Raw genomic sequence first — 27,873 nt, forward strand, 5'->3', positions numbered from 1 at the left:
AAAATGTCTTAATGCAGATCATTATGCAATGCAAGAACATGTAACACAGGCAAATTTTAATTTAATCTAAGAAAGAAGACCAAAAGTGGCATTGTTTTTTCATTAGAGTGGAAACACTATACACGAGTATAAGTGCAGGGACACTTCTAGCTACTGACGCTTTCTAAAATGTGACAATGCAAGTACGCGCTATATTCTCAACATGGGTGCAAAAGCCATTGTAGTGCATTACAGTAAACAGTCTTCCATTTCAGATCAACTAACTGTCATATAATAGTGCAAACATTTGAGGAGAATCTTGCAGAGCAAGTGGGAGTTATGGCTTGTTAGGCATTTTTCAATACCATGTAGCCTACGCAAAGTCCGACTCCGAAGAATGACTCCTGAGGACGCGAGTCCAGTAATTCTGCTAATGGATATTATCTGTATGTGGTATCTGGTTATCTCTGTATGTACATTTTAGGCTACAATAAAACAAAATATGTTATAAAACACCACTCTGCTTCTTTTCGATTTCATTTAAATACATTTTAAACATTATAAGCACACAAATGTGGTTCAGCCAACGCATAGCCTATTGAGTATAGTATTCACTGCATGGTACGGTAGCCTATAGACCATTTCAAAAGATGTAAACAACACTGGTCCAGAAGCACTTCCTGTTTCAGTTTTTTAACACTACATAAAAGCTGGGATAAAATACAATCAACATTTAAAACTGAATCAAAAAGTTAAACAAACATCTTTAAGATGTTTTCTTTACATGTGAAATAAAGAAAACAGTTACAAACTGAAACAGGAAGTGCTTCTGGACCAGTGTTGTTTACATCTTGTGAAATGGTCTATATTTATGACAAAACTAGCATTCAGGTCTCATTTGCATAGTTGCATAGAAAGCCTACGACACATGGCATTCATTAAATATCAGACAGATAAACAGGTGAAAACGTGAATTCAAGATTGGATAATATCAGACAGATAAACAGGTGAAAACGTGAATTCAAGATTGGATAATAAAGTACAAAGCTTCCTTGACCTGAAAAAATAACCACAGCGAAAGAGACTACATAAGCATAAAATGAGCTCTTGAGATTTTGTTATTGTCTGCTGCACTTTTTTTTCTTGCTTCTAGGTCAGACAAAATGTCCTTGCTATCTCCTTTGCATCAGGCAAATACATATATTTCTGTTTGAAATGCTTAGAAATTTTAAAAGAACAAAGTTTGAGGAAAATGAAAAAAGTATTTGTAGATAGCAGGTGCAGACCCCCTAGAAAGCTAAGCCACTCGCTCAGTCTCAGTTGAAGAAGAGAAGGAAATGGATTTTCATACCTTTGAAATGTTGCTGGACCTGCTTGCAGAATGACCAAGCGTTTTCTCATTCTGTGGAAGAAAGAAAAAGTTTAAGAATTAGTGCTTAGAATTTATTGCAGAAGAAACTATAAGCAAGTACAACGTCTCCTGGAACTGACTGCTAAAACGTTTTTTTAATAACACTGCAAATTTAAGAATCTTTAAAAGGATTAAATACTCCATCACAAAAAAAGGAAATACATTTTGTGTGATTTAACTATATGACTGCATTAATTAATGGTCTTTATGCTCAAATATTTCTCAGCTGGTTAATTCCACCCTTAAGCATTGAGAAGAGATGTATTTTTCCTGCAGTGTCATATTATTTATAGGTCACTTATGAGAGGGTTGCTATATTACCACAGCTGTTCTCTGAGAAACTGATTTGTTCAACTGCAATATAATGAAATGGTGCATATTAAAGTTGCAGTAAGCGATTTCGGAGAAACACTGTTGATATTTGAAATCAACCCAAACAAACACACGATTCTCTTCTTTGCTCCGCCCCCAAAATGCACAAAACACGTAATGCAAGAGGGAATGTCTCTTTATCAAAGCTGAAGCAAAGAAAAATATTGCTTTGCGAATATATATATATATATATATATATATATATATATGATGACAAATGAATAACGAGAACAAAAATTAACATACAGTACACATTCAAGCAAGAGTTGGTTGTTAGTCGCCATTAGCACTCAAAACTGTCCTGTTACTATAGCTAGCATTACAACTAGCATATCTTGATTCTGTTAAACAGCAAAAGCAACGTTACTCACATATGGAGCAAAACTACATAACCTCAGCATCCGTTATCAGGCCTGGTCCCTCCAGCGCTAATATTAGCATGGATCCTAAAGCTCTTGCTTGATCAAAACTACTTTTCCCAGTGATATTCCTCTGACCTTTCCTCTTTTGCAATGTCTTTCAGCCTCAGGCATCTTTCATTCTACAGTTTTTCCTTCACATCTAACTCTTGCTCACTTTCTCTCCTCCCCCATCATGAGAGGACACGCCCCCTACTGCTGATTGGCTACAAGCGCGTTGTCGTGCTCAGTTTACTGCATCTTTACGTGCTTTACGAAGGGAAGAGAAAGGCTTGTAATAGTGATAGACTGATTAAATGGCTGATCGTTCAGCATTTAGGGACACTTAAAGAGAAGATGTTGTTCATCTGCAACAGTTCGAAACAGCCTCGTCAATGAATAGTAATCAATTCGGTTTTGGTTAACTCTTTTCCCGCCACTGACGGAATTTTTCCATAATTTATGAGATGGCACCTTCCGGCCATTGACAAAATTTTCCGGCTTTCTATGTTTTCACTGTTATACCTAGGGGGCGCTATTACACATCTTCTAAAAGAGTACCGAATCGCCGAACCAAAACTCATTGCTTTAAAATGCACATTGTGTGTGATTTTCTAAGCTTGTGATTTAAAAAACAAAAAAACAAACAAACACATAATTTGGGCTCAGGTTTTTAAATAGGCCTTTGTATTTCTACTGACATTCCTTGTTGCGTGGCTAAATTGTCGTTAGACTCGAAGAACAACAACAGAGAACCCCTGAGCAAACCCAACCTTTCCTCTTTCATGACAACTAATGATGTCTATTCATGTACCGATTGTCATTGTGTTCAGTCTTTGGCATGTTTACTCTTTTCTTGTTTCAAATCATCAAGTTAAAAATAGACTAAGCTCTAGATTGTAAGAGTGTCTAAAAGAAGGGGCTCATACAGCCAGGCTGACTGAATGCAGGCCTACACAGAAAATCACTTACAAAGAATCAATATCATATTAACATTTTTGATCTTGTTCTAATCCAATTTCCTATAGTACTTTGATGAATATGAAGTCAAATGTATTAATGTCACTTTTAAACCAATTGAATGCATCTGGAATATAACATTTCCGCAAACTTTTATAGGGTAGTGTACAGGCCTATATACCAAATATAATTTCTTATGATTCAGTCATGTTCTTGAGAGGGCTCATGGGAGTCAACCAAACAAAATCTTCTTTTAGTCTCGCATCATTTATAGCACACACACACACAAAAACCCATTTCCAAACAACCAGCAAGATTACATTTGGAGCAAAAGAAAACATGCACATGCTCGTTTAGCGTTTCCAGTCGCGTGTGAATTATGAGACAGAAATGGTGCTAATATCAGTGCTTGGGAGAGAAAAGCTCTGCAACAAAGAGCCCTTTGGCACAATGTGCCATGATTAGCGAGTGTGAGAGCTCATTGTTTTTCCTCTGAACTGAACTCTAATGGTGAGGAGGACCCAATATGTGTGTGTGAGCATGTGCAGCAACAGAAGGACATGCTCTTATCTTTAATCATTCCTGTGCTTTTTACTCATGTCTCCAGCCCTGTGCTGTTACCATGGAGATGGCAGAGGAGTGCTAAATCCCTACTGGTTACGGTCTTTCTGCTATTAAATAGAATATCAGGCATTCTAGACATCAAAACACTTAATCTTTTCTACACAACATTTCTCACATGACCAAAAGTCAAAAACCACACAGAAATTTCATTTTTCATCATCTATTTTAAATTTTATTTTAATGAAAAATATTGTCTAATATTGATTGCAACGTTTATTTTTATGTTTCGTGTTTTCCCTCTTTTGTGAACTTGTATTTCAAACTAAACATTGATTATGTGTAACTAGGTTTTTAATTTTTTTTTTAAATGTTTTGCATTTTAAATTTACTTATAAAGGGTATAGGATTTTATGCATCATACACAAGAGATATTTTATTAGAAAATTACTGGATGTGAAGATTTTTAAAGGAATATAAGTAAAGGTTGAGAACTATGTTGTCACTGACATCAAACCTGATGAACATCTAATGATTTGAGAGCTTGAAATGTATAAATTCAATTTCAATCTGGTTGATTAAACAATGCTGATTGGCTTCAGAAAACATTGATTAAAGCACACGAATCAGATGGACCACTTTTAGGATGCTTTTGTGGTACTTTTTCTGTCAGTTTGGAGCTCAATAGCATCCACATTCAGTTTTATTATAGAAGCGCAATCAGGATATTTTTCAAAAACGGTGGAAATAAGAAATGCTGAGATGAATCAGCATCAGTTGTTGACGTGAGACAGAACACTGGAGAGAGTCAAGAGCCCTACAGTTACACATAAGAGGACGCTTCATTTCCAGCTGCTCTGACTACCAGAAACACGACTTCTCATGTAGATCATGTACTAAAACCAGCACTGATTACTAATACCTCACTTTATAAATAAGAGTGCAATTGCTAATATTAATTGTTTCAAAGAAACCCATATTTGACAGGATGCTTCATGTGACCTATAAACATGGTACATACTAAATAGCAAAAATAAATAAATAAAAAATAGAACTACATACAGTACACCATTCCATTATGTTTTTAAAAAAGTTTCTCATGCTCAAGGCTGCAGTTATTTCATTTGAAAATACAGAAAAACAGTAATAATTGTAAAAAATAAAATAACAATAATAATTTATCCCTTTGATGGCAAAGCTGAATTTTTAGTTTCTAGTGTTTCATGATCTTTTAGAAATCATTATAATATGCTCAAGAAACATTTCATATTATCAATGTTGAAAACAGTAGCGGCTTAATTTATTGGTGGAAACCAGAATAATTTTTCTTTGATCAATGGATTGTTCAAAAGAACAGCATTTGAAATGGAAATCTTTTGAAATATTAAAAAAATTGTATAATAAAATAATTAAAATGCTTTTAAATTGTGCTTTTCAGTTACTTTTTACCCCATTGAATGTATCCCAGCTATCTATCTATCTATCTATCTATCTATCTATCTATCTATCTATCTATCTATCTATCTATCTATCTATCTATCTATCTATCTATCTATCTATCTATCTATCTATCTATCTATCTATCTATCTATCTATCTATCTATCTATCTATCTATCTATCTATCTATCTATCTATCTATCTATCTATCCATCCATCCATCCATCCATCCATCCATCTATCTATCTATCTTTTTACAGGTCCCAAAAGCAAGAACGGTAGTGTAAATTTAACTGTTTTCCTCATCAACACGCTTGATGTGTTTTCAACAACAAGTCAAGTCATTTGAGGTTCTCATAGGCTTTCATAACAGAGGTCGTGAAATGGGTCACACAGCACTGGTTTGCACAGCGGTGTTCAGATTGTTCCGAGCAGCTCAATCCATTGAGCCACACAAGAATACACATGCTCGAGGTGCTCACATCACGCTCTGCACTGTCCGTTCTGTTTGGGTTAATCGATTTGTACTGATTTGCACTTTTGCCGTTTCCCCATACACAACAGGACATGATTAAAAAAAAAAAAACTATTATAAAACTAACAAGAAAATCATACAATGCAGATATGAGGCTGGATGTTTACAAGCGTTCCAGGTGTGTGTCTGTGTAAACAGCAACAGCAGAAATCAAGTGCTAATACATTGTTGTTATGGATCTGCACAGGCTTCATCAAGTGTGTGGGCAGATCCAGAATAATGAGCCAGACTCCAAGGTTGCCATGAGTGCACAGACAATATAATGAGATGACAAATGCATGCCTGGTGCTTGAATGTAATTTGTCAGGGACGATTAGAGGAGAAAACAGCATGGTGAAGTTTGAGGTATATACAAATCACTCAGTGTGCTCAAATAATGCACCCCTCCACCATCTCAGTGAGCGCATGTTAACGTAAGCCTCTGATAACACAGTCAAGCTTTTAAAAGAAGACTGCAGGGTACAGTGAACATGGCAGCCGTCTCTGTGGCTTCTGTCTGCTCCTATCAGCATGTGAGGCATCTTCCTGGCCTCAGACTACACTGAATTAGGTAAAGTTAGGCATCCTGCCCCATTTAGTCTCAGTCTTGTGGCATATATGATCCATAGAAACGGGAGGAACTGCTAGATATAACCATGGGTAAAAATGTTGCCAGTGTTTACTGCAATACTCCATCTGTCATATTGGGGAAAAAGCTTCTTATAAGTCGCTTCACAACCACCCACTTAGACTGGAAGAGACCGTCTGACCAACATGTAGGCCTGGTTGCACAGATAGGGCTTATATTAAGCCAGGATTAGGCCTTAGTTCAATTCGGACGTTTAAGTAGATTTTCTAAATGTGCCATAGAAAAAAGCAATACTGGTGTGCGTCTTAAGACAAAACAATGGCACTGACATATTTTAAAGGAACACTCCGACTTTTTGGGACTTTAGCCTATTCACCTTACCCCCCAGAGTTAGATAAGTCCATACATACCTTTTTCATCTCCGTGCGTGCTATAAGTCTGTTTGACGCACCCACCGCTAGCCTAGCTTAGCACAAAGACTCGATGTGACTGGTTGCAGCTTTCATACTGATCCAAATGAGTGGCAAAATAACGCAAACGTTTTCCTATTTACATGTTGTGATTTGTATAGTCACATAATGTACAAATAACAAAGTCAAATGAGACACAGACATCTTTTAACCGTATAAAACCTGGGAACTATTCTCTGAAGGCGAAGCACTGCTACTTTGACGGCGTAATAACCGCATCACCGGAGACACGCCGTGGTGAGGAGCGGAGAGTTCGCTCGGTGTTTGGGTAATAGAGTCAGCAATTTATAAATAGTAAAAGCGTAGTTTACAGTCATGGGTTTTCGCTCTATTGTTAATAGCTGCGACTGTAAACAGGGGAGGTAATACCATGTTTCACAGAATTCCAACTAAAAACGCTGACTGGATGAAGAAATGGCTAACTTACTCTGGATATTTATCCAAACACACCTAAGATTATCAAGGGACATTACGTTTGCTCGGTACATTTCAATGAGGACGACTATTTTGAAAAAATGGAATTTGCCACACGGACCATAATGTGCTGAAGGATACGGCCATCCCATCGATAGCACAGACAGGACAAGTGGATCACCTGCGGCTGAGGTAATGTTCCGTTATGTTTTTAGATGACCTAGCTACTGTAACAGTGCCTTTAGCCAGATCTAATGTAACGTTAGTGACACTATTATATGATTAGGGTATGAATATGTTTTTATCTTGATGCGGTGCGGACGCGCTTGGGGGAAAAAAACGAGCGCGTTTACCGCGTTGAACTTGTAGCCTAAATTTGAAATAACCATGGAAATAACGAACTTGAGCGTGCAAAAGGGTACGATAGGCTGTGAGTTCATTGTGCAAAAACAATTTGTGCTATTACTTTCCACTTATTCTATCCTATAGTAATGCAATACTGTATATTATATAGGCAAATGTATTTACTGTTGAATACATTTGGTTCAGCTAATAAATTGCATTTAAAATATATTGATTCCTGTAATAATAATTATTTATTCACGTGATATTTATAAATCTGGGTGCGTTTTTGGTTGGAAATCAATGAAACATGGTACTGTATTACCTGGTCTCCCCTGTTTATTGTCACAGCTCATACAATAAAGCAAACACCCATGATAAACTATGCTTTTCTATCTAACGTTAGTAATTGCTGACTCTTTATTCCAACGCTGAGCGAAGCGAACTCTCTGCTCCTCGTCACGGTGCGTCTCAGGTGATTGTTATCACTCTGCCCAAGTAGCAGTGCTTCCCCTTCAGAAAATATAGTATTTATACGGTCAAAAGATGTCTGTGTCTCATATGGCCATGACACTCTGTGACTATACAAACCACAACATGTAAATAGGAAAACGTTTGCGTTATTTTGTCACTCATTTGGATCAGTATGAAAGCTGCAACCATTCACATCCAGTCTTTGTGCTAAGCTAGGCTAGCGGTGGGTGCGTCAAACAGACTTATAGCACGCACGGAGATGAAAAAGGTATGTATGGACTTATCTAACTCTGGGGGGTAAGGTGAATAGGCTAAAGTCCCAAAAAGTCGGAGTGTTCCTTTAAGATGTGCTGTTTTAGCTGTAAGCTAAACTTGCACTGACATAATGCATTTTAGTTTGGGACTAGCTTCAAACAACATCTTGTTCATTTTCTAATAGATGTCTCAAACTCAAGTCTTAAATATGCTTTTCAGACTCAAACGGCAAGAACCTTGGAAACTTGAGCTAATCCAGAGTACTCACTTCATTGAAACAGAATAAGAAACACAAAAAAGCTACAAAAATAAGACGGAGGTTTAAAACGCTTGTCTTTAAACAAAAGTTGTGAAGAAATGGAAGTAGCAACAGATCTTTTTTTCCATTTGCGACTATGCGAGTGCAACTTATTTTTTGATATTACTAATAAATATTTTATTTTTTATTTGAAACATAGGCATTCTATTTAAATTTGTTTTTGATTTTAGTATAATTCATTATATTCAATTCATTTAGGATAATGAATGAAGGATAATAACACTTTTACATTAAGATTTTTCTCATACTGCTTTCTATGAAAATACATACAGTAGGTGGCATTATATTTTAGGTAAGGGAGTCCTCAAAAGCATATCATGATATTACCATTGCCATCAAAAATGTTGAAAACCTCAGATCTATTGCAACGGGTGATTTCAGGATACTCTTGCAGTTTGAGTGTAGTGTGTGTGCATCAAACAGTCCTTGAACTGTCTGTGGGCGTTTAGTGGGAGCACTGTCTGAGGTTACACTGCTAATAACAGTCCTGAATATAATTGTTTGGGAAATTTACCTGACTCTGATATACATGACTATCATCGTGTCCTAACCAGGGGTGCGTTTCCCGAAAGCATCATAGCCAACTATGGTTGCCAGTTCCGTCGTTATCAGCATGGTACAACGAGTCGGTGTTTCCCGAAACCATCGTTCCAACGGACATTCGCAAACAGCATCGCCAAGTTGTGTGTTTTGAACGACAGCTCTCGATCTGTAGTTAGAAGCAGAGTTTCTTGTTTGCTTGACAAGTGGACTTAATAAATCGTTATCTTGAGACAAATAAGCAAGCTGACATTCACTGAAATCTATTTATTTTATTTCTAATATACTGTATAAAAATGTCATTTACGTCTTTTAGTTTGTCAAGATATTTAAAGGCCTGTTTTTGAAGAGCGGGCATGTGCGTACGTGCTCTAGTATGATAATTGAATGATTGAATATGGAAATAAAGCAAATTAGTCCTCAAATGAAAGAAAATCTAGCATGATTCATCTAAAACGGATTCTTTAAATTAAGTTGTTAATCCACCATATGCATGGCATCATTAACCAATGTGGTTGAGCGTCAAATTTGTGACAGTAAGGTTTCGGGAAACAGTCGTGACAAGCTAGTCGATTTCTTCAACTATGCATGTTCAGCGATGAGTTATGTCGCTGTACGGGAAACACACCCCGAAAGTTGCAAGCAATATGTAAACACAAATCTGCTTTATTTTACACAGCCAATCAGAAGTTTTTTCAATCACAGTTATGCAGTGCTGTAACTACCATAGACATCAACTTTAGGGTAGTGTCAGCCTCTGACATCATCAACGGAGTCGTCATCTGTTTGGTTGATTTCTCCAGGATTTCCGGGAAAAGTGTGTGTTGCACTCTTTTACGGTCCGCCTGGAAACAAAGCAGTCATGACATCAAACCCCTTATGGAACAATCCCAGATATGCTGCCTATGTGTCTCACATAGGATGACCTGCTTTAGCAATCTAATAGCTCTCATCAATGTCAAAATAGTGAGATGACCAATCAAATCAAAGGAGGCGGGTTTTACTGTTTACAGAAGACAAGTGTGAATTCCAATCCGATGCATCAGATTTAACAGTAACAGAGAGCAGGGTAAAATATACGTTTTTTTTAATACTGTGTGTTTTAAGAGAGAATTGCAAGCAATATTCAATGATGTGAACTATTTCAGTTTTGCCAAATTTCAAAATTTTCTACTGTTTATAATTTATGCTATTTGTGAAATGTAATTCGCCGTTGAATGTGAGAGACAAGAAACAAACAGAGATATGTTAGGCATACGATTAAGAGTGAATGTGCATTCTTTAAAATAGAAATATTATTTGAAAATAGTTGCAAATGCATTATTTTTATGGCTGGCAAATGATTAATTGTGATTAATCACATCCAAAATAAAAGTTTGTGTTTACATAATATATGTGGGTGCACTATAATTATTTTATATATATATATATATATATATATATATATATATATATATATATATATATATATATATATATATATACACACACACACACACACACGCGCGCTTGTATATATTTAAGAAATATTTTCATGTATATACTATATATAGATTTATATATAATTTGTATTATAACTTTTATTTTGGATGTGATTAATCATGATTATTCATTTGACAGCCCTAATTATTTTACAACAGATTGTATTACTACCATCTGCCAAAGTGTTAAATCCTTTATTTCTTTAATCCCTTTAAATAAAAAGAACATTACATTTATGACATAACCCCAACCCCAAAATTAAAACTACCCACACACACAAACAAAAACTGTCCCTTCAGTTTAAGTCATGGTGATGGCCTTGCAGTTATGAAAAGCAGGACGGGGCTACTCTGAATAAGGCCATATAAGTCTAAACTATAAAGCAAGAATGTCAACAGAAGTTTTGGAAAGCTATCTTTTATCACTTGCCAGGTTAATTTTTTTTTAAAGTCTTAGTTGTGGAGTTCACATCAATACCTCAGCAATATGACATCATGATTTGCACAGTCACACATTGGTAAAGCTTTGTTGAGAGTTTCTGGTCTCCGAGGACAGAGTGATGGCCATGACATGGCTCATGGAGAAGATTGAATTATCCTACTGGGTGAGCAGAGGTTGTTATCAGTGCTGAGTGAGTGGAGACCTGCAGTGACAGATGGCCATCTACACTTCCTCAGCTGACTGCTCTCTTCCTCCATCTCAGAGATTCCCCATCTCCATGTCTCATTGCCTCAGACAGCTCAACGCAACAACGACAGTCAGGGGGAAGAGGACCGCAAATGAGACAGCACTGCTACAACATCACCACCACCATCACAGTCTTTCTATTTTCATATCTCTATTCTTCACTTCCTACCAGTTAATGTTTGAATGCCCTTAATGGCACAATCAGATTCTTAGGACGTTCCCAGAACCGGTTTCTCATTACCAAAACAAGAGACTCATGGTTCCTTAAAGCATTACGGTAAAAGGATGTGATCATGGTTCAGCTATGGAGATTAAGGAGCAAAAATAAACAGCATACCTGCGTCACAAATTAAGCAAGACTTGTGGGGGGAAAAAAAATCCCCTGGAAGTGACTATACATGCCCAATATAAATGATTGTACACTTTGTAAAACCAAACAGTTGGGTTGTGGAAGTATTAAAGATAATACAACATGCAATAAACTAAATTTAGACCAGTTAATAACTTTCGAATTACTTGAATCTTCTAATTTTAAGTCATCTGGTGCAAAAGGAGATAGACTGACAGGATAGCATCATAGTAAAAAAAGATTGCATTGTTTGAAGTGACTCTTGCCTGTGCAAAACTTAGACAATACGTTGCTAGTTGGTTGCCAGACCATTGTAATGACGTTGTTAGGGAGTTGCTAGGATAGTGGACCCTTTGAAAAGTAACAATAGATCTCTTCTAAAACAAATGTCGCACCTCAGATATCGTTTGGGTACAACCAAGTGTGATAATTTGAGAAACTGCAAGTGCATTAAATGATAATGAAGAATTCAACCCTGGTCAATTCCCAAGACATTGCATAGTATAGTATAAGGCAGGTTTTGACCGCATTACAGTTCCATATCACTTCACCAAATGATTTCAATTATTTCAAAAGGTCCTTACAGACTAACAACAAAAGGACCTAAACCCCCAATGACACTGACTAACTAAGCAAATAAATATAGCAAACAATAAGAAATAAAATGACAAATTATTTCCATATTTTTGCCACAAAATTAAGCTTTAATATGTACGGAAAGCAAATAGGCTTCTCTCTTTCTCCCACTCAAGTACGGACACACGCTCGCACAGAAACGTGTTGCTCTGGCGATATTTTCAGTAAAATAGTTCAGGATCTTAAAAGCTACATGACATTTCTGACTAGTGAGGTAAGACCGGTGCTGTTCTTGGAGCAGATGAACTTACAGTTAAGCTATAAGTAGATACACTGCGGCCAAACACGGTTGAGAGACAGACAAACTATGCTTAACCTCTCTCTCTCTCTCTCTCTCTCATTAATGACTCCATTCGTCTGCTATCATTGGCTTAAGCCTCTGTAACTAGCTCTAAAATGACGTTTTGAAATTAACACCGGAGGAATGAGATGAGACGTATAAAAAATAATCCCTGCACACAATAGCATTTTAAGGACAAAACCTGACAAATGTCTTGAACTAGAACTTCTGAACAAAGTTTTAAGATGTAACCATAGTATTAGAACAATTGACTTCTGTCTGTTGAATTATTCGAAAATAATGCACAGTCCGTTTTGCGTCGTGGCCATATTACCACTTAAGGTGTGCATTATTTTCTAATAACTCAACAGCACATTGTAAATTATTCTTTACTTATTATTAAGAGAGTTATTACCGCTGTGTGTAAACGGAGAGAGTCGATGACTAATCAGTGATGCAACATTAGCATTTTTCATGCTAAATCATGCTAGAAACATGATAATTCATGAGAGATAATTAATTAGAGAGCGAGAGAAAGCAAAATAAGATGAAGACAGTGAAAAGGAAGCAGTAGAATTAAATCAACAGAACAAACATCACGATCTGAAGGAAGGGTGAAATGCAGCCTGAATATCGGGCTGATGAAATTTCGGCTTTCACATTTAGTTATAGATATTTCCTTTCAGGAGACAATAATCAAGCGACTCGCACGTCATATTTCATGTTAATGCTTCCTGCAAGGCAGCAACATCCTCCACCACAACTAAATTAAGCCATACACAGTAAACAGATACAGGAAAAATAGATGTTCTGATTATGATGCCAACAATGAGTCCAGAGGGACAGAGAGCAAAACAGCATTAAAGACCATGAAATAGTTTGATACAATTTTCTGTCCTGTGTTGACGTAAATCACACTGAAACAGGAAGTTGAAGTTATAGGCTTCAATAGCCTTCGGTTTACATCACAGCAGGGCCATAACTATCATAGATGCTATATAATTATTAGCTATGGCTGAATTTCATGCTAGAAACATGCTAAAACATGCTAGCAATGAGCTAATTCATGCTAGCAACGTGCTAGCCACATGTTAAAACATCTTAGCAATGTGTTGATTAAAAAATGTGTTAAATAATGCCACCATTCAAGCAATGTGCTTATTCATGCAAAAATAATGGTAAAATATTCTAGCAACAACTTTCCGATATATTAAACTTCAAACTGAAAACCTTCAAACTTTCTGCTCAGCCTCTCTCAAGACATCAACGTTTGTCTTTTTTTTCTATTTTTTAAATCTAGATTTAGTTCAGATTATGCAGTGCAGACTCGAACTGAAACAAAGTTTTTTTTCTGTTTATTTTGCAGATCACAGCGGTTTCACAAATAGCAGTAGTGAGAGTCAAACCAGCCTTAACAAGAAACTTTCAAATCCTGTCGTGTCACGCGCAAAGCATGCTGGGATCATCCACTTCTGCATTAAATATTTCATGCAGTATTTAACTTGACATAAACAAGTGATTAGATTTGCAATTCAGCCGTGCATCACACCCCATTCAAACATATACTTTAAACTAATCAAAAGCTTTGAATCACACACACATTACACACTACAGTACAATCTGCTTTCCATCTATGATTTCTAAAATGACACGTCAGCATAAAATAGGATTCATTTACAACCTAAATAACATTAAAATGTATTATAGTGGATAATGTGATTGCAGGAAACGATTTTCATGCCAAGAGACACTGGGAATGTAACCCTATCTTACAGGAAATACGCTTGGAAGTATTTTCCTGTTTGAGCTTAATTTTTACACAATGGAAGCTCAAATTTCCATATCAAATAATCAGCACACAGACAGAGAAGGATTCATATACTGGGCAATGACAACAATTATGGGTCACTTTTCAGATGAGATCAGCAGATTACCCATCTGACATGTCAAACAAACGCCAGCCCTCTGAGGCCCATGAACCCGAGATCACATGATCCGAAAAGAACCGTTAGAATCAGCTCAGCTGACAGAAGGCCGAGCACCGGAGCGCTATCTCTACTGAATCACAGGAAACGGTCATTTCTCAGCAAATGAAATGGGGAACAGGGTTAACATCCACACATCTGTTTCACTTAACCATACACAACCACAAACTACATTTACACCAGAGTGAGGAATGAAGAAGTACACTTAAAGCATTAAGCTGTAGATTATTTGAATACATCTGGATTAACCAGTGGTATTTATAACTGGTTTATATTTAGCAGTGAGTTTGACATGGAAGACAAAGTTCAACTAAAAGAGAAAATACTTGTTGTGGTTAAAAACTGATAATTTTTTTTTATAAAATTACAATATGCGTGTGTGTGTGTGTGCGTTTTTAACCACAACAAGTATTTCCTCTTTTAGTTGAACATCATTATTCTTTATTTTACGATATGCATGCTTTGAATTACAATGTACATCATCAAAACAGAGTAAAAAGTTAAACTGAAAATTTTCTACTCCTAACTGCAAATGTCTAAATGTTTGCTTTGCAATGTTTGGTTCAATGTGAAAAATTGGGTCTTTGTCCGCTTCCAAACAAACTCTGGTGCGGTTCAAATGAAATCTGAACGCAACGCGGATGTAAACGAACCAAAAACAGGAAGATGAGACGCTACAAAACGAAATGTTTTTTTCTAATCATATTTGCCCATCAGGTATCAGAACCTCTTCTCCTCACAGAAGATCTTCGTTTGTGTGATCCTGCCTCGGTTTTGACCCCTTTAAACATTTTATAAGCTCTTCACGAGTTCTCAGCAGGTCAAAATACCATAAAAGTAGGTTATGCATATACAGCGAGAGCATTTATCCCACCACACAGTGTTGTTTTGCATGTTCGGTAAGCTCCGGGTCAAGCAATATGTCATAAAAGCTAAGGTTGTGAATTTATCCCTATGCCTTTAGGTTTGGTATTAAAAATGCAGTTTTGAACGCCAAACAAAACATTTTATGGTCCGGATCAAATGAACCGAACTACTAGTGGGCTGTGACCACAGCCTTATTTGCCTCCCACAGTCGTATCGTATTAGTAATATTACATTAGTATACAAGAAATAAGAATTCTGAACATTAAACCTCCAGAAGAATGAGAAGTGAAATGAAAGTGAAGGTAAGAGAACACAAGTGAGTATAAGTAATATTGAAAGTCCAAATATAACAGCCTACTCCTGTTATTGTTCGAATCTCAAAGAGAAACTACATTCCTATGTAAAAACGAAACTAAAACTGTATTTTGGTTGTTCACGTTCAGATTATTTATTATTTTCTGATGTTGGAATAAAATCCACTCCTAATTAACTCAAGCTAGTCAAGACTAATTAGTTTTCTGACACTAGGACCTCTGTGTTCCCCAGTGTCACTGGGCGGTTCCCTCATGTCTAAATGCAAATGTGAGGTCATTCATAGATGATAAACAATCTGCTTCAGTCTCTCAAACCACATGATGTAGTACATAATTATCTACAACACAATGACACTGGAAATGCAGCAAACATAATCAGAGATATATAAGCAAGTTAATATGCAAATATATATGATAATGAGGTTTGAATGCATAAATGACATTGTGCATTTGCTAAACTTAACGGGATATTCGCACAAAAAATAAAATGCTGTCATTATTCACTCACGCTCATGTTGTTCTAAAACCTGTAAATTATTCCTACTGATCACAAAGAGCTTTTTTGCAAGTTCTGTTAACGCATCTGTCAAGCTCCAAAAATTACAAAAACAACAAAAATAGATCATACAAATTGAGCTATCAATCCAAGTGACAAAACAGCTTTGAATGAGCAAAATGTAAGTCATTATTTCCCTCAAGTCACATATTTTCAGATTAAACAGTACAGTAATTTATTACTAAATGCATAGGGATGATGGAGGATTATATAATGATTTATATTTTAGACTACATATTGATGTACAGTACACTACATGTTTTTAAAAAAAAAATAGTATTTATATTTAGCCTGGATGCATTAAATGAATCAAAATTGACAATAACAACATTAATATTGTTACTATTTTTTTTCTAAATGCTGCTTTTTTGAACTTACTATTCATAATAAAATCCTGAAAATAATGGTTTAAAGCAGCAAGACATTATGTTTTAACATTGATAATAATAATGATAGTTTCATGAGCAGCAAATTAGCATATTAGAATGATTTCTGATGGGTCATCCGACACTGAAGACTGAGGTAATGATGCTAATAATTAAGCTTTGCTATTTAATAATTCAAAATAGCCATTTTAAATTGTATTAATATTTCACAATATTACAGTTTTACTGTATTTTAGATCATATAAATGCAGCCTTGGTGAACATAAGAGACCTTTCAAAACTATTAAAACATTTTACCGACCCTAAACTTTTGAGAAGTATAGTGTACATAGGCCATTTAAATTGTGCGCTATATTCCAAGTCATACGATATCTTTGCGTGAGCAATCTTTGCAATTTAAACCACAATACTAATATATATATTTATATATATATAAAATAACATGCATCTATTAATGATGGCTATGATGGACTGGTCCTGTGTCCAGGTTGCTTTCCCCTACCTTTGGCCTAAGATACTGGGATAGGCTTCAGCCCTAACCATCAGAGGTCATATATATAAGTAAAAGAGAGGAGAGAGAGCGCTAATGTCATCAAATTCTCCTTTTGAGCCCCTGCACAACTCAAGTACTGTCTTAATGTTGAAATTTGATGATGTAGCAGGTCATCCCAATCGAACAGATTTTGCTAAGTGAAGTGATCTTCTACAGATCTATCTTCTCAGCGTGTAGGGAGAAGTGAGCACTACGTAGGGCTCCTGTGAATCAGATGGCAGAGTGGTAGAAGAGAAACCGCATGGCAGTAATAGGGATAATCTGTAGTGTACAGCAGAACCCTCAGGCTTTTCATCTCCCTTAAATCACTGAGTCATCCCAAATGAAAATGTGTATCTGCCCGTGTCTGACTCTCTGGTCTGGAGCGAAGATGGCCAGATAATTGTTTTTTGTTGACATAGGCACACTTCGCTCATGACTTCCTCTATCCCACAGGTTTTAAGCTGGTTTGGGGGGGGGGGGGGGGCGCATGTGATCGCTAATCTCAGTCTGCCCCCTCCAACAAGAGGATTTCACACAAAGCCTACGATTTTGTGCGTCCGTCAATGATGCGATTTGCTCGTGCACTGTCACAGACACGTGTGTCTCTATGGCTGGGTTGTTTCAGTCAGATCAACTCAAATTAAAGTACTAAGTGTAATGATGGATTTAGCCAGTGTTATAATATCTACTGTATCAGACCATCATTGAGATTTTAATGACACATAATGGCTGAGAGACAGTTCAAATTACCGAACTGTGTTCGTCAAAAGAAAGGAGAAAACTTGTCCCATATCTTTCAGTGTTGATGTCCAATCAAACTCAACAGAATTCTGGTGCAAATTCATCTTAGTCACTTTGTAGAAGCCAAATGCCATAATGTACAGATAGCATGACAGGTTGTTAAATATACAGAAGTTCAAATCCAATGTTAGCTTCACTTCCCGTTTCATGAGATACCTTCATCTGATCAATATATGAAGGCAGCCTAGACAGCAAAGTCCTCACGCTAACTTTGCTATCCCACAATCCTGTGCGTTCCTTTCTGTAACAGTTAAGTAAAAAAAAAAAAAATGTTGCATTTGATGGTCAATTTGTGTGTTTATGACCAAAATTTTCCACTATTGGTGTAATACATAGAGTTTATTTCCTATTTTAGTCTTTAAATATTCACTTTGTTATTTACAAAGCTCTCTCTATTTTGTCAAAGAGCATTAAACCGTAACACTGCCTCAGAAGTCTGTCCGAAATCAGAGATACCTGTGCGCAAAATTTGCTGCCTGCGAAGCTGTTGTCTGATGTGGTGCCTAAGCTTTAGGACACAACCAGTGTGTTTTGATTGACACGTTTTTGGCTACCAAATTTAAACAAGGAATGCAAGATAACTCAGTTAGTTATCTGAAGATATATATTAACTCATACTGTCAATATTTAACCATTTATCGTTTTAGTTCCCACTGACTCCTATTGTATTTTTTGTCCAAACAATGGAGGCCAATGGGAACTGAAACCATAGCTATCAACATTCATTAAAATATCATCTTTTATGCTCCACAGAAGAAAGCTATATAAAAGTCATACAGGATTTTAATATCAGTCATTTATCAGCCATAACATGAAATCAATGATCAGCTTATCAGTTTCTGCAGGAATATTAATATTGGTGCATCCGTGCATGAACCTTAAATGTGTTCATTTTCCAATTCAGCCTGTGTCATGTTAATAATTGTTAGGGCCTTTTAGTCTTATAGTAATGTTGAAATAAAATATTTAAATAATATTGAGATTAAAAAAAAATTGCCAAAGCGTTTAGTCACCACTTAAGGTTCAGTATAATACTGTATGTGCCTGGTTAGTAAGTCCATAAGTGCCAAAACCATCCAATAATCCGCATAAGAAACAAATGAATCTTTCCAGACACTTTATGATTGATTACAGAGTTTGTTTGCATGTCTGCAACCCCCCAAAAAACATGCAATTACGGTTCCTATATTGAGTTGAAAATAAAGGAAGTGCTCTATATGTGTAGCTAAACATAAGCTCAAGCCATCTGGTTGGTCAGAATAACATGAGATTCAAAAGAACAAAACAAATTCAACAGTAGTGCAGTCTTGCTATCAAATATACTGTAAAAGCCCTCACCTGAGCACACATTTACAGCGAGAAGTAGAGAGCGGAAAGGGTTGTCACAACCAGGAAATAGAAAATGCACAATAAATGTCGGCACTGTTTACTTAAGAAAAAACAGCATTCTGCTCACAGCTGATGCTGAAACTGGCACTAGTGAACAGAAGCTGCCTCATCTCCATAACACAACAACAGGCCTCTCAATAGCAACCATGGAGACAGCGATCGCACAGCTCGCCTTTCACATGAGCACAATGACACACACAAACACACACAGCCTCGGCCACAGGACGCTGACAAACAGAGGAAAGACAACACCAAAACATTGCAGCATTTGTACCTGAATCTTCATTTTCCAACAGGAATGCATTGGTGAATCCTTTACAAGGAGGTGGTTACCTCCTTTACACACACACACACACAGACAGACAAAGCCTTGCTGGAGAGGTTACATGTCCCCTGTGTAAATCCTGTTGGAGAGGTGAAGCTGATAAACACGGGTGTGTTGCGGAACAAGATGCAATGAAGATCCAGCTGTCCTACATCCAAGTTCCTTCTTTGGAGTAGACAGAGGCAAATGTGCGCACACACACACAAACAGACAATACAAGCAAGGACTTGCTCTCTCAGCCGGTAAACCCAGCAACCAGCCACTTCCTCCAGCTGACTCCTATCAGCAGGGACAACCCGAAGCATCGTGCATTATTCATGAGGGGGCGGAGCCGAGCGTGCTCTTTGGCTGTTTGGGTTTCAAATCCCCACCCCCACCCCCATCCTCCAAACACACAGTCCCTCCCCCTCCAAACTGTCATTTGTCCCTTTGCTTGGTTAATGTTCACCCTGCATGCCTTCCTCTCTCATCCTTCAGTGGATTCACTTCATCGGCTGTAATGTAGTTAACACTGCAGGTGACCGAAAGAAAGGTCAAGAAGCTCAGACGCTCAGCCACAGCAATTATTCTAATTTAGCCAGAAACACTGATTATAAGGGCTCGCTTTACAACAAAGCACCAGAGAGATAGACAGGGAAAAACAGAGTCAAAGACGGACCGTAGAGAGGTTGGGGTCATGAGGGCGCCACGTCAGGGAGTACAAACTGCATGAATCGAAAGTGTTAGAGAAATAATTCAGTGGAAGCTGAGGAGCCTGTACCAGAAAAACAAGTTTCTTACATAAGGAATTGATTTCACTGTAATTAAAAATCTGTATTATATTTCAAATAAAAAGGCTTAATAAAAAATGCATTTATTTATTTAGCACTGTTGAAGATAAAAATCAAATTTTGAATATTCTTCATTTTTTTTTCTATTTTATTTAGCACTGATGATAAAATAAATAAAAGTAAGAATTAATAAAAGTAAAAATTAATATAATTCTAAAATAACTAATAAAATAATAATAAAAAGCACCATAATATATAATAAGAAGGGTGGTTCAAAATTAATTTTGAGTTTTATTAAAGCACTGATGAAGCTAAATAAAAATAATCAAATGAAATAAAATAAATTATTATAACTAAATAAAAATAAGAAGTGTCATAAAAGTGCATTGTTTTTTGTTTGTTTTTAGCACTGATGACTTTTTAACATTATAGATATCTACATAAATATATATTCAACAAGACAAACTGTTTTGACAAAATGTTTATTATATTTGTCTTGTAAAATATATTCAATTCGATTCAAATTTATTTGTATAGTGCTTTTCACAATACATATTGTTTCAAAGCAGCTTTACATAAAGTGCATTACAGAAATGTACATGGAAAAATACATTTAGTTAATCGTGTAATAATTTATAGGGCATAACATATGGCCGGCGTTGAGTCGTCTCTTCACAGGCGTTTAGTATTGAAATATACTTGCCATGCAACTTGCTCTGGGCAGTACTAAATAAATTGACAAACTAAATTTGTATCATCTCTTACATATACATTTTATATCTTACAGATTTCGCAAGGGGTTTGTTAAGTTATGTCCGTATACAACTTTCATGAAGTGAAAAATCCAGAGTTATCCTCTGGAAATCCAGAGTTAACCTTCATTTATAGGAGGAAATACATGACTAAAATAAGGAAATTGTGGTAACTGCCGCCCTGGACTGATAATGACTAAGCACTTTCCAGTAAAGCAGGTACAAAGGACATACTATACAAAGAGCTGTACGCACTGTACTAATAAAAAAGTCCTGCTTAAAATCCCTCATGGTTCAGGGTGAGAAAGTGCGTAAGGGAGCTGCTGCTCTCGGCTGGGTCTCGTGCGTTCACCTGAGGTCTACTATTTAAGTGCAAGCCCTTCATAAGCTGGATAATCAACTTAAGGCGTCCTGTACCTTTCACTTTCATTCGCTTGCCCTGCTAAATGGCTCGCGCTCTTAGAAACCTCGCTTTTTAAGTCGCTTATGGACTTTGCTCTGTCAATACAGTGAAGATTACTCATTAAAGCACCTGAATGAAAAACATCAGTGTTTTCTTTGTGCGCTGTGAGGTTGGTAAATACTGCTCAAGTACTTGACTACAGCTATTGAGATTTTTGTAGTGATTGAAAGGAAAGCGTTCACTGTGTCGGCAGTGCTGTGAGGGGTTTAATGAAAATAATTGCATTCAGATGAGTCACAAAATAAAAAACTTCATCTTTTGTTTTTCATGCAGGTTTCATACAGTGCTATGCAAAATTTGCATAATGTGACAACCCGTAATCAAAGATTTCAAAGTAAATGAGACCTCCTATGATGACTAGAAATGCAATTTAAAGTGCTAAAAATAAATTAAATAAGTTTTTATCATCACAATGACCACTGAAAGTATATATTTCAAGCAAGATTATCAATAAGATAATCTCTGCAGTATGTTTTTTTTTTGCTCCTGAGCTCCAAGTGGTGACAAATAAGTGAAATATTCCTTGCATAAATCCCCCAAAATTGAAATATGACTAACAGAATCACAAAATCTCTCGCAATGCTTTTGTGACAGGTGCAGTTTCACCGAGACGTGGTTCGTGAGAGTGATATAACGACTGCACTGTTTATCACAAGGAGGAAACTGATAAATAATCCATTGCCACGGGAAATAAAATATATATTTTTATTTAATATAATGCACTTTCAAAGCTTTTATAAATTTTAAGTCTCTCAGTTGGTGTGGTATAATTTTCTAACTTAAATTTATATTAAAATATACATTTGCAGAAAAAAAGTACATGAGCATCAATGTCATTTATTATAATAACTATATTAAAACGCCGTTTCATTGTCAGTTAGAAATATATGAAACCCGAAAAAGTCCTCAATTGGTGTGGTATTAATCTCTAAATAATATGCTTATAAAAATATTATTTTTCCAGTAGCGAGTTTAAAAAAAAGATCGAATAAATAGTATTATTTATAATGGTAAATACTTTTAAAAATGTAAAATGCTGTTTCATGGTCAGTAAGAAACATTAACATTAACATTAATAAAGCCTGAAAAGTTTCTCAGTTGGTGTGGTATTATTTTCTAAACCATATTCCAATTAGAAATATTATTTTTCTAGTGAGTGGCAAAACAATATACCGGTACATAATGTGAAATGTAAACCAATGTGACATTGTTTTTATACATTTTAAATATCATTATTTTTAAATGTAATCCCTTTTGAACTACTATTTAACCAATATTTGTGTTTATTGAATTTTTAGGCTAATCAACCAGAGCATCATGTTGTTAGCTTAGAAACATGCTAACATCAATTGAGCGTGAAGTTTCGTGTGCACTTCACATGAAGAATGCAATTTGAGTGATCTATAAGGTTGAATGTTCCAAAACGTTTAAGATTACATTTCCGTTAGGACTGCCTACAATAAAGACAGAAATCGAAACAGATCCAGTTTCTATCTCAGAGCCAATATTGTTGAGAACAGCAAATTATTGGGGCATCCTTAAGGTGAAATCACAGACAATAGATAACATCTCTGAAGTTTCTTTACCTGCTGATTTCTATTAAATCAGCAGGTACAAAAGAGTACATTTCGGACTCTGTGCTCAGCTATTGGTCACACACGCACACACACAAGAGGACGGTGCTAAAAGCACTGAGACAAGTCATTCAGTAGACTGTTGAAAAATAAAGGGTGGTGGCAAAGAGAGAGTGAAATGAGGCATTGAGTGAATCAGGGGTAGGTGAGGAGACTGAGACACTTTGAGCTAAATGTAGTGAAGAGGATATCAGATAACCCCTGGGGCATGAAATTGCTATGTAATAGTCCTTTCAGCTCATATTCAAAAAGAAAGTCAAACCCTCTCACAGGGTCCAGGGGTTGTGCCAATTCACACAGAAACTGAGAGGGAGACAGAAGATGAGGTTGTGTATACCATCAACAAGATTCATTTAAGTTTGACTGGAAGAGCTGGATGGACTTCTTACACCAGCAGCTTTGAAATCTGCATTTTAATCTCAGCTCTCATGTTGAAAAAGTAAGGCTGGGAGTATGCGAAGGGAGCGTGTGTGGATTTGAATATTTAAGTAACTCGCAAAGGGAAAGTATTACCGTTCAGTAAATATAATGTTTTAAATGACCCCTTTAAAAACATAAGCTCTGCTCTAGGGATGTTATTTTTGCAGGCCAGGACAGAGCGGAAAGCACATGTGAAGCAGGTCACTTACACCAGTGATGAGTGGTTTACTACGAGCCAAGGATATTGATCTATGCCAGTCACTCAATTCCCATCAATCCATTCTCATCAAAAGCCTCAACATAAGAGATTACTCACTTCAACCAGGAAATTAAAACTTAAGGCCTGTTCACACCGGGACGAATTTCGCGTTTAACGCCTTGTGATTAAACAAAGGGCGCAAATGTGAGTGTGCACACAGACGCGTAAAACGCCACGCGTAGTGTAATTTTATTTTTTAAAAACGCCTCAGGTTCGTTTTTTTAGTTTGACATGCTGCGTCAAAAACTTTCCGACCAATGAGCGCTCAAACACAAAGCGGTCTTGCCGAGCACACATATGCACCGGCGAAGAAGATATACGCCAAGTAGCATCGCCGTCTACACAGCCAGGACGAAATAAGACAAGGAAGAAGCAAGGCAAGATGAATGTAGAGCTGCTGTTCTCGTTAGTGTTAGAACATAAAGAACTATATGACAAATGCAACAGGGACTACAAACATCTTGATAAAAGAAAACTGATATGGAGTGGTATTGGAGAGCAAATTGGCACCATCTAATGTTAGGGAATGAATTTGCATGTTCACTCGGCTCATCGTCAGCGAAAATCGTTTGGGCGTTGAAAAACGCTGGCGAATAACGCGCGCTGATATTCGTCCCGGTGTGTACAGGCCTTTAGCATGCATTTAGGCAACAACGATGTACTAAAATTGGAAAAGTTTTACCTTCGCGTTCTCGCGTATAGACAACTTTGTCAAAAGAATCCCCGTTCACACGGATCCGCGAAAACGATTAAATACATTATATTATGCTTCCAGGCCAGTAGTTGGTAGGGGTGTGCAAAAAAATCGATTCACATTTGAATCGCGATTCAATCTTTACCGATTCAGAATCGATTCATAGAATTCCAAAAATCGATTCATAGGCTATATTTTTTAATGGCGTGCAGGGGCGGAGTGGCAATCGGGTAAGTCGGGACTTTTACCGGTGGTCCGGTAGTGTTTCTATGGTTTCGAGGCTGCGAGGGCCGGTCTGATAAATAGTCATTGCAAGTTCTTGCCGCCCGCTGGTCAAACTGTGCAGCCACTCTGCTCAACCCGTAAATAAATGCATCGATCCGCAGATCTGTTTGAGTTCTGTAGATCTTTTGCCAAGCGTGTCAGAGGTGACGGGTTCTAAACCGCAATCGTATAGTTTTTTCTCTCTCTCATCAAAACCGAATATGTTCATCACGTTTGTGTGCATTTTATTTTGTGATTTCACCGGAGTCTCCACAACGGCGATAGATTGAAGCGCGCGTCCGAGAGAAGACTGCGTGAGCCACAGAGAACACTGTATCCATGACACTGATTGCAGCGGACACGAGCGCTCAGCTTGATTTCAAAAACAACAGGTCTCTTATTTAATAGCGAACTAAATGAATGCTCTGCTAGTTAACTGGAGATACCCGCAAATTACGCGCCTATGAACGACTTCACTGGATGTAAACAAATCAATCTAACCATGTTACCAGTAGCGGTGGCTTTTTTTAAATCTATTTAAAATATTTTCGCAAGGGTTCTATGAAATTAGTATATATTTTTAGGAAGTTCAATGTGCCCAGTCGAGTTCACATTTCAACAGTCAACCTGGTAGCTGAAGTAGGCCTACTCCTTAAACCACATTTAGCATAATTGTTTGTTTGATCTGACTATAGCACTTTAAAGCTAAATGTAAAAGCTTTTTATTTAAGTTTTATGGTAACACTTTACAATAAGGTTCGTTAGTTAACATTAGTTAACTAAATTAGTTAATATGAACTAATAATGAATAGCACATATACAGCATTTGTTAATCTTTGTTAATGTTATTTTCAACATTTACTAATACTTGATTAAAATCTTGTTAACATTAGTTAATGCACCCTGAACTAACATAAACAAACAATGAACAGCTGTATTTTCATGAACTAACATTAACAAAGATGAACAAATGCAGTAACAAATGTATTGCTCATGGTTAGTGCATGTTAGTAAATACATTAACTAATGTTAAATAATGAACCTTATTGTAAAGTGTTACCAGTTTTATTTTAAACTTGAATTAAATGTATTTAAAAGCTGGCCAAAGCTTGGCACTTCGCACTTTTTAGTTGCAAAAGTTTTTTATTTTTGTATGAAGACATATAAAGTAATATCAAACTTTTCTTTTAAATTATGTCTACTGCAATCAATCACATAGGAAAAAGTAAACTACATTTATGTAGACCTGCGAATCGTTTTTTGAATCGAGAATCGTTTTTGAATCGAAAATCGATTTTGAATCGAATCTCGAGACAAAAAATCGGTATCGAATCGAATCGTGACATTTTCTGAATCGTGCACCCCTAGTAGTTGGCAATGTCACTTTTTACAGAAACACTATACTAAACATATAATAGAGTGCCGAAGTGTTGACTTCACAGTAGGACAACTCGGAAGCTGGCAGTACATGGGTTCCCTCGATCGAAAAGCTATGCATTTTTCCCACAGACTTTTGGAAAATCGCGGAAAATAAGATCTGTGTTCAACAAAGAGTTGTGACCCTTACACGTTTAGTCTATCAAGATCATTTAGACGCCTATATAAAGATTTTAAAAAACACAAGCAGACACAATAAAGTTTAAAAAACACAAGCAGGTTATATCTGGTGTGTTTTATGTCATAGATCAAAACATGAAAATATTTAGAGGCTTTGAGGCATTCATCAAGTATGAAGTCTCTTAAAAGCTCATTTCCATCCAAAAAGCTTGATTTTACACTGCATATTAAAGTGAAGCTGGTGGGAAGTGATGTGAAACAAGTTTTTTTTTCAATCGTACCAAATAGGGAAGAGGTTCCAGTCAACACAGGAAAGTGAACAATCATGTTTGTTTTCTTTTCTATCTCACATTAACACTAACATTCAACATTCAGTAAATGCATTCTTGTTGCCACTTATAACATGAAAAAGCTTAACACACTATAAAGATTATTACAGAGATTATCAATAACAGGAGCTGAAAACATGTCAAACTAGTTTTTTGTTAATCAATGCATTTCTGAAGTTTACCTATTATAAAATCTATATAAAGGTCCATGCATGATACAGGGTTTAGCTGAGGTTAGATTTCTGAGAAATAATTAACAAAAGGTGAGGCATTACGGTTCTGCTCGAAACCCTTCCTTCTAAGATAACTTATTTTGCATCCACCCTTCACAAATCAATCCCAGAATGTATTGTGAAAGACACTACACAGAACACTGTGTAAAAATAAAATTAATTATAGAAAATCTTTTATTTGTATACGTGTTTAAAGGTGCAAAACGCAAGTCTCTGAGTTTTTGCAGAACTACGCCCCCTCTGGCGACAAGCGAAACTGCAACCAGAGATGTGCGCGCTCATGGATCACACACCCACGTTTGCACGAGCTGTTCAATAGCCAAAGGAGCATCAGGCGCACAAATCTTTTGTTACAGTCATAATGAGGTAATAAAGTTATAAATCTGCAAGTAAGGAAAGGCATTTGAGTAAATTACACACTTATGTGTGTGTGAGGGGGAAACGGGCATGGTAGAAAACTTCGGTTTTTGTTTCCATCTCCATGTTGAACTGTTTTATGTGCTTATTGTATCCACTTATGATTGTATCATTATGGAAACACGTTCATGAACAATATAAGTTATTACTTTGTATAGGACCCGTTTGAGCCCTAGAGAGATCTCTCCTTTTGTTGAAAGCTTCACGATGTTGACTCTCGTCTTATTCCGACGCCTGGCACTAGACGCAAGTTTTATTTTCTTTGTCTTACGTGGAGTTTGCGTTGGGGTTTGGAATGAACTACAAGTCAGTCTCTTTGAATCCATCTTCTACTTTTGTGGAAAGTTGACTAAAGTTTTGTTGTTCGAGTTGTCTTCACTGATACGGAGAATCGCGGCGAATACACAAACCTGCCAGACATAGCCAGGCGAGCGTGCCGTGAACGCGCATGAC

At 36.6% G+C, this 27,873-nt stretch overlaps 1 protein-coding gene across 2 annotated transcripts in view; it reads right to left on the reverse strand.

Moving 5' to 3' along the window:
* Positions 1-27,873, reverse strand: part of marchf8 (membrane-associated ring finger (C3HC4) 8) — a 111,829-nt gene that overhangs the window by 33,922 nt on the left and 50,034 nt on the right. Inside the window, exons 3-4 of one of the 2 annotated variants that reach the window (XM_089116853.1) lie at positions 9,762-9,881; positions 1,331-1,381 (exon numbers count right to left, since the gene is read on the reverse strand). In XM_089116853.1, coding sequence (XP_088972979.1) covers positions 1,331-1,381; positions 9,762-9,881 — 171 coding nt within the window. The remainder of the gene's footprint in view (positions 1-1,330; positions 1,382-9,761; positions 9,882-27,873) is intronic. The other variant, XM_089116852.1, reaches the window with a different exon arrangement.

This window comes from Pimephales promelas, chromosome 11, assembly GCF_988280905.1.
Source record: "Pimephales promelas chromosome 11, fPimPro1.hap1.1, whole genome shotgun sequence".
NCBI lineage: Eukaryota > Metazoa > Chordata > Actinopteri > Cypriniformes > Leuciscidae > Pimephales > Pimephales promelas.